General features: G+C 47.2%; 1 protein-coding gene across 1 annotated transcript in view; it reads right to left on the reverse strand.

Annotated features, from left to right (window-relative positions):
* MAU2 (MAU2 sister chromatid cohesion factor) overlaps positions 1-10,080 on the reverse strand; it is a 42,050-nt gene extending 31,970 nt beyond the window's left edge. Inside the window, exons 1-5 of the mRNA XM_056867743.1 lie at positions 9,956-10,080; positions 9,568-9,877; positions 4,792-4,809; positions 3,550-3,615; positions 1,361-1,456 (exon numbers count right to left, since the gene is read on the reverse strand). Of these exons, the coding sequence (XP_056723721.1) occupies positions 1,361-1,456; positions 3,550-3,615; positions 4,792-4,809; positions 9,568-9,877; positions 9,956-10,080 (615 nt within the window). The remainder of the gene's footprint in view (positions 1-1,360; positions 1,457-3,549; positions 3,616-4,791; positions 4,810-9,567; positions 9,878-9,955) is intronic.
* Positions 10,081-18,838: the final 8,758 nt, after the last annotated feature.

Genomic DNA, 18,838 nt, shown 5'->3' on the forward strand with positions numbered 1-18,838 from the left:
CCAGGCATAAACGGCTGGCAACTTGGCTGGCCCGTTCGGCACGTGGCTTCCTCCCCGGGTCTTATTCTGGCTTGAGGGAAGAGGAGCCGCTGCTGCCATTCTCCTTCCTCCCTGCCCTCTTCCCTACTTCCTTCCCAGCCGGCGGCATGGAAAAGCCCCAAGAGAGCCATAACGGCTTCTTGGAGCCGGGCGGCCCGGCCGAGCTGGAGGTGTGTGCGAAAGTCTGGAGGGGGGGGGCAAATGGAGCAAGGCAGGATCATGGGAAGAGTGGGCGGGATTAGGCGGATTTGGAGCGGTGAGTTATGAGGGGGAGCAGACGTAAGCAGCGCAGAGAAGTGCGCTGTTTCTCCCGTGAAAAATCGAAAATGCCTCGAGATGGGGGGGAAGCTGCGCTGCCATGAAAAAGCTATTTAAATCGGTTTATTGTTTGCTCCGATTCGAAACCGTAACAAAATCCACCGTGAAAAATACCCCCAAGAGTGATACCAATACACAATCACCGAGTAATAGGACACACGTAAGCCAATTGACAGCGGTATTATTTAGGACAAGACTGTATTCACGTGATGTGTTACAAGCCATGTCACTTTGAACTTTGAGAATCATAATAATCACATATAACAATCTTATCTAGAATGATACGGCTAAGTTATTTTTTCTGTTACATTTTGTCTGTTAAGTTCATACAGCACTTTGCTATTGTTACTCTGAAATTCTGTAGAAGAAGAGTTGGTTTTTATATGCCGACTTTCTCTACCAATTAAGGCAGAATCAAATTGGCTTACAAGCGCCTTCTCTTCCCCTCCCCACAACAGACACCCTGTGAGGTAGGTAGGGCAGAGAGAGCTGTGACTGGCCCAAGGTCACCCAGCTGGCTTCATGTGTAGGAGTGGGGAAACCAATCCAGTTCACCAGATTAGCCTCCGCCGCTCACGTGGAGGAGTGGGGAATCAAACCCAGTTCTCCAGATCAGACTCCAGTGCTCCAAACCACCACTGTTAACCACTATACCATACTGGATTATGCATAACCTACAGTATAAAGCTTGTTTAATTGGCAAGTCAACTAGCTTACATGGTGATTGTGGAAAGGGGGGCTAGCAAGATGATGAGTGGACTAGCACCTCGGGCTCCTCGAGGGTGGTCTCTTCACGGCTCTGCTGTCCCTCCCAACCTGTGCCACAGCTCCACCCTCTAGCCAAGCTACTTCAGCGCAGCTTTTGACGAAACTGCACCTGTGCATCCTTCCATGTGCTTCCTTCCTCCTTGTGAAAACACCACGGCTGCCCCTACCCACCCAAATAAAATTGTTGTGGTATATTTTAACCCATTTAGTGGACGGGGTCCCAAAACGAGCTTACTGCGAGCTGGAAGAGGAGGCGGCAGTGCCAGTACGGAGTCTGCTGGGAAATCTGGATGGCCTTACGCAGCAACGGCTTCGCCGCATCTACCGAGTTCTGAAAAGCCAGAGACAAAAATTAGCTCGTGTGTGTGTGTAAGGGGGGGGGGAGTAATGCTAAAGAAAGGAAAGCAACAAAATCAGCAGGAAGAAGGTGAGAGACTTCAAAAGAAACAGTTAAGCACAACACAAATATTTTGGATGAATTAGCAAGTTTCCGGTCCCTGTGTAAAAACAAGTGACCATCACCTCTAGCTTGTCTTCCAAACCCAGCATTCAAAGGTAACCTTCTCTCTGCATGGAGGTCCCACTAGGCTTTCAGGTAAAACTATTAGGAGCCAGTGCTGTGTGTAGCGACTAGTGTTGGATCGGGACTGTGAAGACTTCACCCAGGTTCAAATCCCCACTCTGCTGTGAAGTGATCTTGGGCCAGTCATTCTCAGGCCAACCCTACCACTCTAAGCCCCTTAAAAGAAAGGTTGGACAAAACGGTGATGGACAGGCAAACATTCTAGTTTTTTGTTTTTTTAAACAGCAAAAACCAGGACACTTGAAAAAAAGTCAGCAGTCTGGCAGACCCAGTGCTGGTATGTCTTGAATTCTCATGAGAAGAAGAAGAGTTGGTTTGTATATGCCCATTTTCTCTACCACTTAAGGGAGACTCAAACCGGCTTGCAATCGCCTTCCCTTCCCCTCCCCACAACAGGCACCCTGTGAGGTAGGTGGGGCTGAGAGAGTTCGGAGAGCTGTGACTATCCCCAGGTCACCCAGCAGCCTTCATGTGGAGGAGTGGGGAACCAACCCGGTTCACCAGATTAGCCTCAGCCGCTCACATGGGGGAGTGGGGAATCATACCCAGTTCTCCAGATCAGAGTCCACCGCTCCAAACCACTGCTCTTAACCACTACATCATGCTGGCTCTCTGACCAGTGACTGAACATGTACAGCAAGGGTCTGTAGACTATGGCTCCGTATGCACATTTAGATGAACAACGTATATTATTCATGACAAATGCCCAAAGGCTGGTCACCACAAAGAAGAAGAAGAGTGGGTTTTTATATGCAGATTTTCTCTACCACTTAAGGGAGAATCAAACCGGCTTACAATCACCTTCCCTTCCCCTCCCCACAACAGACACCTTGTGAGGGTAGGTAGGGCTGAGAGAGCTCTAAGAGAACTGTGACTAGCCCAAGGTCACCCAGCTGGAGTCATGCGTAGGAGCGGGAAAACAAATCCAGTTCACCAGATTAGGGTGGGACAAAACTCTGACGTACAGGCAAACATTCTAGTTTTGTTTTTTGTTTTTAAACAGCAGGAACAAGGACATGTGGGAGAAAGAATTAGCAGTCTGGCAGACCCAGTACTGATATGCCTTGAATTCTCATGTGGGGACCCATTTTAATGGCTCCGCTTTATTGAAATAAAACACTTCCCATTCTCAAAAGGTGAAGAAAGGAATCTGGCTCCCAGTAATGAGCAGTGGATTGTTGCTAACTTTCAACCAAACGCTCACCGTCAGAACTAAGTGATCCCGTTTTGTGGATCCTCAATGCAGGTTTTTTCCCAGGAACACATGACTAAAAGTGCATTTCAGTTTCATCAGCAAATCATTCTGACAGATTAAAAACCAGATGAACAGAATAAAATCTAATCACTGATTTTGTTTTTATGGAAAACAGAATAACAGAATCATGGGGTTGGAAGGGTCATCTAGTCCAACCCCCTGCACAATGCAGGAAATTCACAACTACCTCCCCGCCACACACACCCAAGTGACCCCCTACTCCATGCTCAGAAGATGGGTGGGGAGAAACCCTCCAGGATCCCTGGCCAATTTGGCCTGAAGGAAAATTGCTTCCTGACCCCAAAGTGACGATCGGCATTACCCTGGGCATGTAAGAAAGGGCCACGAGCCAAACACGGACACCACCTTTCCTGCCCTCCCTCTCATGATCTGCCTAAGTTTACAAACACGTAGCTTTTAAAAACAAATAGAACAGTTAAAAGACATAGCCCTAGATAAAACTCTCCCTGAGCAATGCTATTCTATAACAAAACAGACAACTTAAAAAAAAAATCCTCGGCTGCTAGCCCCCAGAAGTCCGTATTCAAAGAGGCAGTGCGTGAAGTCTGCTCTTTTCTCTACTTACCTCTTGACAGTATAACTCAGAGAGGAGGCTGGCTGCTTCAAACTTGACATCCTCAAACTGAGGAATCTGGTAGCATCCCAGTTAAGAATGTAAGAGCATGAAGAGGAGCCCAATGAGATCATACCAACTGGCCCATGTAACAAAGGATCATTCCCCCCAGCTCCACCGTGGCCCAAAAAATTCTAACGCAAATCTGAGGTGAGACCACACTTGGAATACTGTGTACAGTTCTGGTCACCACACCTAAAAAAGGATATTGCAGAACTTGAGAAGGTGCAGAAAAGAGTAACCAAAATGATCAAGGGGCTAGAGCAACTGCCCTATGAGGAGCGGTTGAAACGCTTAGGGCTGTTCAGCTTAGAAAGAAGGCAGTTAAGGGGAGACATGATAGAGGTCTATAAAATTATGCATGGTATTCTCCCTCTCACATAATACCAGAATGTAGGGTTATCTGTGGAAGCTGGAGTGAGAGATTCAAAACAGATAAAAGGAAGTATTTCTTCACAATGATTCGTTCAGTTGTGGAACTCCCTGCCCCAGAATGTGGTGATGGCTGCCAACTTGGAAGGCTTTAAGAGGGGGGGTGGACATGTTCATGGAGGAGAGGGCTTTCCATGGCTAATAGTCAAAATAAATACTTATCATGATGTATACCTATTCTCTACAGTATCAGAGGAGCATAGTTATATTAGGTGCTGTGCAACCTAGGCAGGATGCTGCTGCAGTCGTCTTATTTGGGGGCTTCCTAGAGGCACCTGGTGGGCCACTGTGTGAACAGACTGCTGGACTTGATGGGCCTTGATCTGATCCAGCAGGGCTTTTCTTATGTTCTTAAAGTACAGGAGCACACTGGGCCTGGCCAGGGTGGTGTCACAGATAACAGTCTCACAATAGAACTTGGGAAACTTGTGTTCAAATTCCTGCATAACCTGGAAGCTCATTAGGTGACTGGATCATAATCTTCACAGGGTCACTGTGGGGTTGGTAAGGGGGAGATAATAAAAACTTGGGATAAAAAATATAAGTTTCATCTTTGTGCAGACTCCAGCACTAAAAGTGTTTTAGTCATTATTCATACTGATAACCAATCTAAACATAAATCAAAAAAGCCATAATACAGACTTAAGGGGGTCTTGCTAGCTTTGGGTTTGCTCAACAAGTTGTGGTATTTTAAATCCAGACAAACTGCAGCAACTCTTCATGCATATCAACCCCAATTTTCAAGAGACTGGAAAAGGATACTTGCTGGGATATCAACCACTGTAAAAGAAATAAAAGAAAAATTAGGGATTTCTGAAATTGACAGAATGGAGTACACAGAGAAAGTCAAAGAAACAATGTTTCGGCTCCCCCTTCCCCAAGACATAACCAGGAACCACTCTTTCAGTTACTTTCCCCCTTGAACCTCCTCACTATGGGGGGGGGGGGGGAGTGAAAAAATCCAGGAAGAACAGAAAGCCCCTCAGCAGTTGATTTCTCCCTCTTAGCCCCACCTTATCACCTTCTTGAAGTTCCAGCCTTTCACATGTTATCTGCACAGCCAAGACTCTCCATCCGTTTCCCTTCTGTGCTAACGAAGCCTATGCTTACAGACAATGCAGGTAGGATGGTCTCCCTCCTTGACACAATCCCCCCCCCCATCCATTCACACACACCTTCTAAACATTTGGCACAGGTTCTATACGTTGTAAATTTATTAGCATAAAACCATATTCTCATTGTTAGGCTGGTACCAGAGCTACCTTGTTTTTCTTTTTCCCTTCCTATCGCTTTTTCCTTTTGTGCTGTGGGTATTAGATTGCATATACATATATCAGTAGAGATGTGAAGCCCTGTGGGGGGGGGGGAGAAACATTTGGGGAACACGCACACGTTCCCTTTCCCCTGATTTTACTAATGGAATAACTGGAAATTTTGCAGAGTGCTAAAACAAACTCCTATGCAATGTGCGAGAGGCTTTTAAAAACAAGGTTTCACACACTAAAAAGGTGAAATGACGATTTCTACGTAACACAAGTTACAGTATTGAAGAACAATAAGTCTATACTGCAATATTTTCAAGAATCTATTAAATTTGACTAATGTAATCCATGGGATGTGTATAGCCTGATCTCGGAAGCTAAGCTGGGTCGGTCCTTGGATGGGAGACCTCCAAGGAAGACCCTGCAGAGGTAGGCAACAGCAAACCACCTCTGCTTAATGATTTGCCTTGCAAACCCCAGCAGGGGTCGCTATAAGTCTGCTGCGTCTTGACAGCACTTTGGGTCAGAGTGCTGTCAAGTCACAGTTGAATTATGGCGACCCTGTAGGGTTTTCAAGGCAAGAGATGTTCAGAGGTGGTTTGTTACTGCCTGCCTCTATGTGGGCTGAGAGAGTTTACACATACACAACGCAATCCATAATTAGGAGGCTATAATGTGTATGATGATAATATACTATTGAAGAGTTTGTTATTTTCACTGTTCCGTTTACTACAAAACTGGTGTTTTCTATTTTAAATGTCACCGTCAGCTCAACTCTCAAGAGAGCTAAAATTAAGATTCATGCACTAAGGCGACATAGGTTTCAGCAGTCTCTAGCCCTCTAAATAATACTGGACATAAATATATATGTGTGTATATAAATAACGTTCTTGTAGAAAACTACAGCTTCTACTTCTAAACTGCATAAATATGCCAAATAATTCAATTTTATACGCTAAGATAAATAATGCATGTTATGTTGTTAGAGCAATGAGGATTTATATAGAACTGGTCAATTGACTGTAATAAAATACTGACTGACTGAGCAATGAGGTATTTAGCGTTTACTGGAAAGTTTTGCATATATTTCAAATCCCAATTTTTCACTGCTTTCCAAAAAAGTTTGTTTTTGTGGTTTCAAAACTTCCATAAATTTTACATCTCTATGCATCTAACACATTTTGAAATACTGAGATGGCGCCCTTTTCCCGTTCCTCTTATTCAACACCCCTGCAGTTCTTTCATCCATCCAGCCCCGTCTCCCGCTATTACTATTGTGACATTTATTACAGACCTTGAAAATTTTCTTTGAATCTGAAAGCCAGATTTGTTTCCAATTAGTGCTACCGCAAAATCTGATCCTAATTTTCTTTCATAGTTTGATGGTTTTTTATTACACTTGTGATACATAAATTTGTTACACTTGCATATCACAACGTAAGCATCAAGGGCACAAATAAACATAGCAGTAATCCTGGTTGTGCCCTGACCTGGATGGCTCAGGCTAGCCTGATCTCGTCAGATCTCAGAAGCTAAGCAGGGTCAGCCCTGGTTAGTATTTGGATGTGAGACCACCAAGGAAGTCCAGGGTTCCTATACAGGGGAAGGCACTGGAAAAGCACCTCTGTTAGTCCCTTGCCTTGAAAACCCCATAGGGGGTTGCCGTAAGTCGGCTGCGACTTGACGGCACTTTACACACACACAATCCAAGTTGTCATTACAGGGAAAAGCTAACCCCAACCCAATGTCTTCTCCCCAATCCCTCATTTCATATCAGAAACTAGGAAATGTATGCTGAAGTATAGCACAGGGTGAAGCACTTGACCGCTCTTTCTCTCTGGATTTGCAATTTTTTTGTACTTGAATTTGCAAAAATGTATAATCCACCTTTCCCACCAATAATGAAAGCGGATGACACAACATAAGCCAGTACAATCAACAGGGCAGGCATAGAACCATTTTATATGCCAGCGTGGTGTAGTGGTTAGAAGCGGTGGTTTGGAGCGGCGGATTCTAACCTGGAGAACTGGGTTTGATTTCCCCACTCCCCCACATGAAGCCAGCTGGGTGACCTTGGGCTAGTCACAGCTCTCTAAGAGCTTTCTCAGCCCAACTACCACACAGGGTGTTTGTTGTGGGGAAGGGAAAAGCCAGTTTGATTCTTCTTAAAGTGGCAGAGAAAGCCTGCATATAAAAACCAACTCTTTTCCTTCTCATTATTATAAATGAAGCATTTTACGCTGCAAAAAGACTAAAATAAACTGAGGCTTGATAACAAAGCACTGCATATATCCTAGATGCGGCCTGAATTATTTTTCCTTGTTGCTGCTGAATTATGGTAGTGATGCTAATTTGATTATACAAGGATCCATCCAGCTTGGTTTTTATTTGTTATTATGTACAATGCAATCCATCTGGAGTTTTTGTTTGTGGAGAAGAACAGGTCTAAAAGCAGGGGGGGGACTCACCACCTCCCTAGGCAGCCAATTCCACAGTGGAACAATTCTTACTGTAAATTCACCCCCCTCCGATATCCAGCCGGGACCTCTCCGCCCACGATGTATACCTATTATTGCGAATCATATCCTCTTCTGCCAACAGGAACAACTCCCTGCCCTTTTCTAAGTGACAGCCCTTCAAAGACATAAAGGGCATTTATGCATGAGAGGTTTTGCCTTGGATTTGCCGCCCTCTTGATGCACATTTCCACCCACCCATCCAAATTCTCAAAACTCAACAATAAGCCCCCATTCAGAGTTTTGAAAATTTGGATGGGGGGGATGTGCATCTGTGTGTGTGTTAAGTGCCGTCAAGTCACTTCCAACTCATGGCGACCCTATGAATCAAAGTCCGCCAAAATGACCTACCTTTGACAGCCTTCCTCAAATCTTGCAAATTGAGGGCCGTGGCTTCCTTTATAGAGTCAACCTTTTTCTGCCGCCCTCAACTTTTCCTAGCATGATTGTCTTTTCCAGTGACTCTTGTCTTCTCATAATGTGACCAAAATATGATAGCCTCAGTTTAGTGACAACCCTACAAAGACATAAAGGGCATTTTATGCATGGGAGGTTTTGCCTTGGATTTGCCACTCTCTTGATGCACATTTTCTTCCCATCCAAATTCTCAAAACTCAACAATAAGCCCCCATTCAGAGTTCTGAGAATTTGAAGGGGGGGGGAATGTGCATATAGAGAGCTGCAAATCCAAGGCAAAACCTCCCATGTATAAATGAGAAAAAATAAGCCCCCATTCAGAGTTTTGAGAATTTGGATGGGGAAAATGACCGTAGGCAGATCATGAGAGGGAGGGCACCTCGGCCATCTTCTGGGCATGGAGTAGGGGGTTACTGGGTGTGTGTATGGGGGGGGGGAGCTAGTGGTCAATTTCCTGCATTGCGCAGGGGATTGGACTAGATGACCCTGGGGGTCCCTTCCAACTCTATGATTCTATGAAATGTGCATCTAGAGAGTGGCGAATCCAAGAGCCAGCGTGGTGTAGTGGTTAAGAGCGGTGACTCTGATCTGGAGAGCAGAGTTTGATTCCCCACTCCTCCACATGAGCGGCGGAGGCTAATCTGGTGAACTGGGTTGGTTTCCCGCTCCTGCACATGAAGCCAGCTGGGTAACCTTGGGCTAGTAACAGCTCTCTCAGCCCCACCTACCTCACAGGGTGTCTGATGGTGGCGAGTTCTTTGGGATTTTTGGAAGAGAAGCTCCCATTTTAATTTAGAATAAAAGTGAGCCTCAGCTAGAAGTGATGTGGCCCCACCACAATGTTTCTGGAAAGGCTTCCCCCCCCACTGTGGCGCAGTGGTTAAAAGAGGTGGTTTGGAGCGGTGGAGTCTGATCTGGAGAACCGGGTTTGATTCCCCACTCCTCCACATGAGCGGCAGAGGCCAATCTGGTGAACTGGGTTGGTTTCCCCCTCTCCTATACATGATACCTGCTGGGTGACCTTGGGCAAGTCACAGCTCTCTTAGAGCTCTCTCAGCCCCACCTACCTCCCAGGGTGTCTGTTGTGGGGAGGGGAAGGGAAGGCGATTGTAAGCCGGTTTGATTCTCCCTTAAGTGGTAGAGAAAGTCGGCATAGAAAAACCAACTTCTGCAAAACTTCCCAGGCATAAAGGGCCAGAGAGGAGGAGGAGGAGAAGAAGGGCAATCGCGTCCCCCACCCCAAAGTCGTGAATAAGTATTTCAGTTTGATCCCCAAATTTGCAGGATCGCCCCCCCCCCGCCCGGCCGCCCTCCCCTCCCCTCCCTGCCCCCGAGCGACGCACCGCCTTCTCGAGGTGCCCCCGGGCCTGCTCTCCGTTGCGCGTGTGGTGGTAGAGGACGGAGCCGAGCTGGAGGTGGGTGCGGGCCTCGACGCGGGCGGGGGGCTTGCGGGGCAGCACGGCCTGGAGGCAGTGGACGCAGAGGCGCACCTTGGGCGGGCTGGACGTGCGGAAGTGCTCGGCCAGGCCCAGCAGCGCCACGTACCACGACTCCGACGCCCCTGACGACGAGCCGCCGCCGCCGCCGCCGCCGGACGCCGCCGAGGAGGACGACGACGAGCCCGAGGAGCCGCCGCCGCCGCCGCCCGTGCTGCTGGTGGTCGTCGTCGTGGTGGTGGCCGTCGTCGCCGCCGTGCTGGCTTCGGCCCCGCTCGCCCCCGCCGGCTGCGACGGCGGCGGCTGCGACGGAGGTGCCGCCGCCGCCGAGGAGGCGGACGACGAGGCCGACCCCGCGCCGCCGCCGCCGCCACCTCCTCCCGCCGCCGTCGAGCTGCCCGAAGCTCCCACGGCCGCCATCTTAGATTTTTTTATCTCAGGCGAGCCTGAGGAGAGGAGGGGGCCCTGCGCAGGCGCGCGGCCATCGCCCGCGCAAAGCCCCCTGGGAAACAGAGTCTTCGATGTTAAGGGGGGGAAAGGCCGCCTGAGGCACAAGCCGCGCGTGGAGTCTCAGCCCCGTCGGCCCGCCCCGCTAAGCATGACGGGAGGTGTAGTCTTCTGTGGACAAAGGGCACGTGACCTCACCAAGCTGCCTTCCACCGAATCAGATGCCCTTGGTCCATCAAAGTCAGTATTGTCTGCTCAGACCAGCAGCGGCTGTCCAGGGTCTCAGGCAGAAGTCTTTCACATCTCCTCCTTGTCTAGTCCCTTTAACTGGAGATGCTGGGGATTGAACCTGGGACCTGCATGCCAAGAAGATACTCCCCTCCTCTAAAGCCTATTGACTTCATGTGTATGTGTTCACATGAAGCTGCCTTCTACTGAATCAGACCCTTGGTCCATCAAAGCCAGTATTGTCTGCACAGACCAGCAGCGGCTCTCCAGGGTCTCAGGCGGAGGTTTTTCACATCTCCTCCTTGCCTAGTCCCTTTAACTGGGATTGAACCTGGGACCTTCTGCATGGCAAGCAGATGCTCTACCACTGATCCACAGCCCCTTCCTTTAATTTCTGTTTGCAAATCCCCGTCCCTTTCTTTCGAGAGATCTCAGCTGGGCTCCCAAAGGTTTCTGCCGCGACAAACATGCTAGTCGTTAAAGTGCCGTTTAACATTGCACTGTAAAGCGGCGACCCTTCTGGAATAAGAAAAATAGAACACCTATGGAGTGAGCCTAGTAGGTTTATTCAGAAATCACACTTTATTCAACGGGGCTTACTCCCTGGAGGATTCAAGGCATCCTGAGCCTGGCTTTGGCCGGGGAGAGCAGGTTAGAAATATAAGAAAATAATAGGAAAATATAACAGGAACTGCCCTTTAGAATGCACCTTTTGAATAAACCGAATTATGAAATGTTAACTTTTAGTCATTAACACCATTGTTTCAACTCAGAGCTGTAAGACTAGTTACTAGTATAACTTGGTATAAGTATTATGAATTTAAAAATTAATTGCTTTTTATTACTTTCCCCAGTATAGTGGCTAGATCATAAATATATTTTATTAATAATGACAGGTGGCAATAAGGTTTATTGTTATTAACTCGATGCAAGAGGATTAGTAATTATTAATTCTATGGAAAGGAACTTTCAGTACGTGTAATAATCATTTTAATAGCCAGTATAGTGCAGCGGTTAAAGTGTTGGACTAGAATCTGGAAGACTCAAGTTCAAATCTCCACTGCCATGGAAGCTTGCAGGGTTACCTTTAGCCAGAAACACATTTAAAGCATAGCCTACCTCACAGGGTTGTTTTGAAGATAAAATGGTGAAGGGGAGTATGGAAGCTACTTTGGGCCCTCACTGGGGGAAAAGTGAGGTATAAATAAAATAAATATGCAATAACAACACATTATAAACAAGAGGTCAGTTGTTGCTAATACTCTTGTTATGCCCAACAATAAATTAACATATATCAATTAGTATTACTAATCAGTCCCAGTAATCACTAACAATAATCGTCGAACTTATCCGTACTATTAAATTTTAATAGAATTATTAACAATTCAACGCAAGTGCTCTTGTTTATGTTTCCCTCTCTCGGGTTTGCCTGATAGGAGTTGTAGTTCCTACAAATACATTCCGCAGTGGCAAGAGAGTGGAAAACTCGCGGTATGTTGTCAGTCTTCCTCGCGAGAACTCGTAGCTTTACGTTTCTCGGCTCCTGCCGCCCGCAAGGCCTGACGGGACGTGTAGTCCGAGTCTTTCCCCACACTCCCCTCCTCAACACAACGCGCGATAGGGCAAGGGCAGAAGAACTCGAGACGAGCACTGTCAGCTTCAAAAAAGAAAACAGAGTCACAGAAAGTCGGGAGGATGAGACTCCTGCCGCTTGTTTCCCTCCCGTCCCAAGTGCTGAACCACAGGCCCCAGCAACCTTTGCTTCTCTATTTACCCATAATCCATCACGGCTGCGCCGTCTTCTGGCCCTGGAGGCAACGCAAGAGGGGGAGGAAGAGGCTCGTGCGCGGTGCATTGTGGGCCAGGGGAGAGGTGGGGTCATTCTTGGGGGGTGGGGGAGCAATGGACAACAGTCGAGATGGGCCAGGTGAGTCTCCCCTACTTAGCCCAACCCATTTTCAGCAGGTAACCCCCCGCCTTTCTGGTTCCTCTTCTCCCCCCCCCCCTCACCGGTCTTTTGACCTAATCCTGTAAATGTGTTGCTTTCTCTCCTTGACTCCCAACGTCTCCCCGACCTTCCCGGTGCGGCCTTTGCAGTTCTCTGCCGCAAGGTTTTCGTTACTTTCCGCCTCTGCTCGGCCTGGGAAAGGCGTCTTTGCCTTCTCCTGGCACCATCAGAGACTAAAATGTTCGCGAGGGTTTTGGCTTCCAAAAAGGAGAACTCCAGAAAAAGGGAAACCGGTGTTGAGATAGGTCACGATGGGTAGCCGGTGTTTGTCTGTAGTGGTAGGAAAGAGCAAGGGTCCAGTAGCACCTTAAAGACTAACAATTTCTGGCAGGGTAGGCTGCCAAAAACACACATACAAATCAGTGGGTTCTAGATCAAATCAAGCCTGAACTCTTCCTAGAAGCTCAAATGACTAAACTGAGGCTGTCGTACTTTGGTCACGTTATGCAAAGACCAGAGGCCCTGGAGAAGACAATCATGCTAGGAAAAGTTGAAGGCAGCAGGAAAAGAGGAAGACCCAACAAGAGATGGATGGACTCATGTAAAGGAAGCCACGGCCCTCAATTTGTAAGACCTGAGTAAGACTGTTAATAGGACGTTTTGGAGGACATTGATTCATAGGGTCACCATGAGTCGGAAGCGACTTGATGGCACTTAACACACACATGAGCTTTCGTGACTCACAGCTCACTTCTTCAGATACAAGCTAGAATGTATAGCATTCTCCTGGATTGAATAGAGACCTAGGATTCATGTCTCATTACCAATGCTGATTTCTCCATGCATATGACGCCTCATCCAATAACGCTTACTAATGTAATTTACTTGCTATTGACATTTACATGCTATTGCCATGGGGTGTCTGAATTCACTCTTCTCCACTTAAGAACAGATGTACTCCCATTCTAGCAGCATTTGAACAAGTGAGCTGTGGCTCATGGAAGCTCCTACCCTGCCAGAAATTTTGTTAATTCTTTAAGGTGCTACTGGACTCTAGCTCTTTTCTACTGGAAATGGGGTGTTAGATTAGCTGCCCCTTTGGTCTCATCCGGCCCGGTTGCTCTTGAGAGTAGTTCCACAAGAGTCCTGAAAAGTTACACAATTAGGCTTCCTTCAGATATGCAGGGTGGCGAGAAGGCATTAAAATGTGAGTTTCAAGATTGGCTTGAAAATGTGGACAGAGTGAAAATCTCAGCACTTGGGTGGCTGGGTCAAATTGGAGTGGGTAGGTATACAACGTGGTGTAGTGGTTAAGAGCGGTGGTTTGGAGCGGTGGACTCTAATCTGGAGAACCGGCTTTGATTCCCCTCTCTTCCACATGAGCAGCGGAGGCTAATCTGATGAACTGGGTTTGTTTCCCCACTCCTACACATGAAGCCAGCTGGTTGATGTTGGGCTAGTCACAGTTCTCTCTGAACTCTCTCAGCCTCACCTACCTCACAGGGTGTCTGTCGTGGGGAGGGGAAGGTGATTGTAGGCTGGTTTGATTCTTAAGTGGGAGAGAAAGTCGTCTTATAAAAACTAACTCTTCTACTTCTTCTTCTAGTGGGGTAGATCTTCAGTGTTCTTTGCAGTGTGCTTTTGTGAGCATTCTGGATTGAACAGAGACCTGGGATTCATGTCTCATTACCAATGCTGATTTCTCCATGCCTACTACCCTCTGCATATCACACCTAATCCACTAACGCCTGCTAATGTCATTTACCTGCTATTGACATGGTATTGCCATTGGGTGTGTGAATTCACTCTTCTCTACTTAAGGATAGATGGACTCACGTTCTAGCTGTATCTGAAGAAGTGAGCTGTGACTCACGAAAGCTCGTACCCTACCGGAAATGTTGTTAGCCTTGTAAGATGCTACTGGACTCTTGCTCTTTTCTGTTGTTGAGGTAGATTTTGTACACAGGTTTAAAAAGGCACAGTTGTTCTCTAATAGGAAGTCAGGTGTAGAGGTTAGAGTGTTGCCTTAGAGTTGGATTCAAATCCCTGACCTGCCATCGAGATTACTGCTGGACTTTGGGCTACTTGCTTTCAGCCTTGAAGGGTGGGATAAAAGAATCCTATTCCAGGTCCCCTGAAAGAAGGGATGAACACATTTTTTAAAATTGTTATTAACAGTGAAAGGACCCTCTCCAAAATACCTTGAGACAGACAGCTTAGTTTTGTAGAATTGGAGTGGTGGACTCTGATCTGGAGAATCGAGTTTGATTCCCCACTCCTCCATTTTTACTAGTAGCCATGACCACCCCTCCATGAACATGTCCACTCCCCTCTTAAAGCCATGAATACCCCTCTCCTCCATGAACATTTCCACTCCCCTCTTCCAAGTTGGCAGCCATCATCACATCCTGGGGCAGGGAGTTCCACAATTTAATTCTGCGTTGTGTGAAGAAAGACTTCCTTTTATCTGTTTTGAATCTCTCCCCCTCCAACTTCAGCAGATGACCCCGTATTCTGGTATTACGAGAGAGGGAGAAAAATGTCTCCCTGTCCACTCTGTCCATACCATGCATAATTTTATAGACCTCTATCATGTCTCCCCTTAACCGCCCTCCTTCCAAGCTAAACAGCCCTAAGCTTTACACATTAAACTAATTTGTTACGAGAGGCAGATATGACGTAAATGTCACTTGCCCGGGCCATGCCTCGCCAGCCTAGGCCGAGCGTGAGGGGGGTGGCTGGCTCGCGCCCTGATAACAGCTCTCAAAGGGCCAGATCCGGCCCGCGGACTGTATATTTGACACCCCTGCAGTAGGCTGTCCAGATCAACGGTCTGCCTCGATAGAAGGCGGCTTTGTGTGCGTCCAGTGGCTCCAGCCTATTGATGACCGCCCCTGACCCTTTCTACGCTTCCCTCCTCTGCCCAGGGAAAGCCAGCCGGTGGTTCGGAGTCACGACGCCCAAATCGGTGAAGACCAACGTGAACATTCTCCACCAGGAGAAGCTCATCGCCCAGAAGAAGCGCGAGATTGAGGCCAAGATGGCCAGGCGCGGCCAGTTGGCCAGTCAGCAGTCGGCGCAGAACAGCGAGTGAGTCCAGTCAATCGGACCCTCTTGCTGCTTTTCTGACTTAACCCATGTTGGGCGGGCTTGTGGGTGGGAAGGTGTGCCATTCTAACATTTTCCAGGCTCTGGTTTGAACCCTATTTATAAACATTGTAGCTGACGTGTGTTATACTCGCTGCATTCCTTTTTTTTCATGATCTTTTTAACATTCTTGTGGGAAATGCAATCTTTGGTATTGCGATAGCCTTCTCATAATAGGACCAAAATACGATAGCCTCAGTTTAGTCATTTTAGCTTCTAGGGTCAGTTCAGGCTTCATTTGATCTAAAACCCACTGATTTGTTTTTTTGGCGGTCCAGGGTATCCGTAACACTCTCCTCCAACACCACATTTCAAAGGAATCTACTTTCTTCCTATCAGGATCAGAATACCTGTATCAGCTGTTAAATAAGAGTAACAACAAACAAACCAACAGCAGCCGCCTTTCAGTCTCCACCTACGACGTGGTGTGCACTGTATTTATTATTTTTAGGTGATAAACATTGAAAGCAGGTAGCACAGATCTGCCTACATGTTGGTTTGAAGTGTTTTTGGATCAGTCTGGATAAGGGATGTCCAGATAAGGGTTACTCTACCCGTATAACTTCCAACTCCACAAACCTCATAAAAACATATCTAAAAGGCACTAACCAATCCCTCTCCGCAGTATTGATTTAGTACTGAAGCGTTTCTAAGTGGTCATGGGATCAAGCAGAACCTGGTGTGGTCTATTAATAACATAAAGGTAAAGGTCCCCTGTGCAAGCACCTGGTCATTCCTGACCCATGGGGTGACGTCACATCCCGACGTTTCCTAGGCAGACTTTGTTTGCGGGGTGGTTTGCCAGTGCCTTCCCCAGTCATCTTCCCTTTACCCCCAGCAAGCTGGGTACTCATTTGACTGACCTCGGAAGGATGGAAGGCTGAGTCAACCTTGAGCCAGCTCTACCTGAAACCAACTTCCGTCGGGATCGAACTCAGGTCGTGAGCAGAGCTTTGACTGCAGTACTGCAACTTACCACACTGTGCCACGGGGCTCTTATTAATAATATTAGCTAATAATAAATCATGATGAACAGTAGGAGGGATTGGTGAACTTTGAACTATTTTGTGAAAGAGCAGGGAACAGTTGGGAATAAACAGTAGGAACGGGTGGGTTCAGGGGAGAAACGGTTGTAAAAAGAAGCTTATTAAATCTTGTTGTAATCTTTAGGCTAGCCCTGTATGGTAGACCAGTATTGCCTCTCTCATTGTCGGGCCTGAGAGAGACGGTGTTCCTCCCAGTAGAGCCATGGACATACATGTAACGGTTTCCCATACTGGATGAGCTCCCTCCCCAGCAGAGCTGGCCAGATGCCTCTGCAAAGCCCACAAGCGGTGGCACAAAAGCTTGCTGTCTGACACTGGAAGGTAGACTGCTCTCATGCAGGGAGGTTCCTGGAGAGTGAGTGTGGTATAGCGGTTAAGAGTGGTGGTTTGGTGCATTGGACTTTGATCTGGAAAACCGGGTTTTATTTCCCTCTCCTCCACGTGAGCGGCAAATGCTAATCTGGTGAGCCAGGCTGGTTTCCCCACTCCTCCACATGAAGCCAGCTGGGTGACCTTGGGCTAGTCACAGTTCTCTCAGCCCCAGCTACCTCACAGGGTGTCTGTTGTGGGGAGGGGAAGGGAAGGCGATTGTAAGCCAGTTTGATTCTTAAGTGGTAGAGAAAGTCGGCTTATAAAAACCAACTCTTCTTCTTTCGTGGAGGTAACTGAAGGAGAGCCCCACTGCATCAGGCTCATGGGTGCATCTACAGCAGCATCCCGTTTCTGGCCAGAGAGACCTCTGAGAAGCCCACGCACCCTATAATCAATTTCCACCATTTTAGAAGGTGGCTCCTGTGGCTTAAAAAAGTCTGCATATGCTAGCTGCTTGCTTGCAAGGCTAAATTAAGAGGCACCTCCCCTCCCCGAATCCACATCTCATTTTAGCCTTGAAGATCCCTGGATGGACTTGGTCTAACCCTTAAGCTGGTAATCCCCAAACCGCACTGCTGGCCTGCCATAAGAAATTAGTTAAAGAGTTAAAAGCTTCCAGCTCATGAAGCTGCCGTATACTGAATCATACCCTTGGTCCATCAAAGTCAGTACGGTATACTCAGACCGGCAGCGGCTCTCCAGGGTTTCCTGCAGGGGTCTTTCGCATCACTTACCTTCCTAGTCCCTTTAACTGGAGATGCACAGTATTCAATTATCTCATAGGACATTTAAGCCTCTTGCCGTATTAGATTCAAATCATCGCATGTCTGATGAAGCCTATGACAGAAACTCACCTGACCATCCGCACTCGCCTGACCATCAGTATTCTTCACGTCTTGTTGGATTTCTCTGTCTTATTTGCCCCCATGTGAGGTTGGACTGTAATGTTTGTCTACATGTATGCTTAGACACTATATAGATTGCTACACATTGTATTTTGTGTATGGTTCTTGTCTATTTCATTATATATACTGTTGTATTCTTTAGCCTGGAGTTGTTATTTTTGTCCGTAAGTTGCTTTTTGCAACACTATTTTTCATTTTGGACTCGTTTGTACATTCTAGTGACGACAGTGGAGACGGTGAGGGCTCAGTTTCCAACAAGTTTGCCAACGACGGGAGCTTCCTCCAGCAGTTCCTCAAGCTGCAGAAGGAGAAATCTGGGAATGGTAGGTCTGACAGCAGAGTGCGCGTTCTGCTTATCCCGTGTGAACTCCCCAAATGCTGTGGTCTAAGCCTCCTTTTTGAAGCTTACACCTTGCAAAACGGGGTCTTCTTGAATGGTGGCACTGCAGAGTACAAGTTAGGTGATATCTGTCTTATGTGGCTTCTCTAAAAAGTATAAGTAAAAAAAAAAGCACCTCTATGTTAAACCGTAATGGCAGGAAAACAAAATAACATAGACAGACCACAATGTAAGGTGAACTAATGATGTGTAATAATACCAATTATGTGTGCACATGGAACAGCACAAAATCACAGGTAAGTGTGAGAAGAACTCACAGGTAAGTATACATAGGAACGTAAGAAAGGCCCTGCTGGATCAGACCAAGGCCCATCAAGTCCAGCAGTCTGTTCACACAGTGGCCAACCAGGTGCCTCTAGGAAGCCCACAAACAAGACGGCTGCAGCAGCATCCTGCCTGTGTTCCACAGCACTTAATATAATAGGCATGCTCCTCTGATACTAGAGAGAATAGGTATGCAGCATGACAATGTTCCAGAGCTGAATACTCATCGGTCATTGTCAAGGACCTGTAACAGAACATATGATATATGTGAGCTGTGAGCTACCGGTACATGAAATTATTTAGCACATACATGTTATGAGGCAAAAGAAACTGATGAAGTCACATGATGAAACAGATTTCTTCTAGAAGACCGTTGTTTCCCCTTTGCTGGGTCTTCATAAGACGTGTTTATTACAAGGGG

The sequence above is a fragment of the Euleptes europaea genome, chromosome 2, assembly GCF_029931775.1.
Source record: "Euleptes europaea isolate rEulEur1 chromosome 2, rEulEur1.hap1, whole genome shotgun sequence".
Taxonomy (NCBI): domain Eukaryota; kingdom Metazoa; phylum Chordata; class Lepidosauria; order Squamata; family Sphaerodactylidae; genus Euleptes; species Euleptes europaea.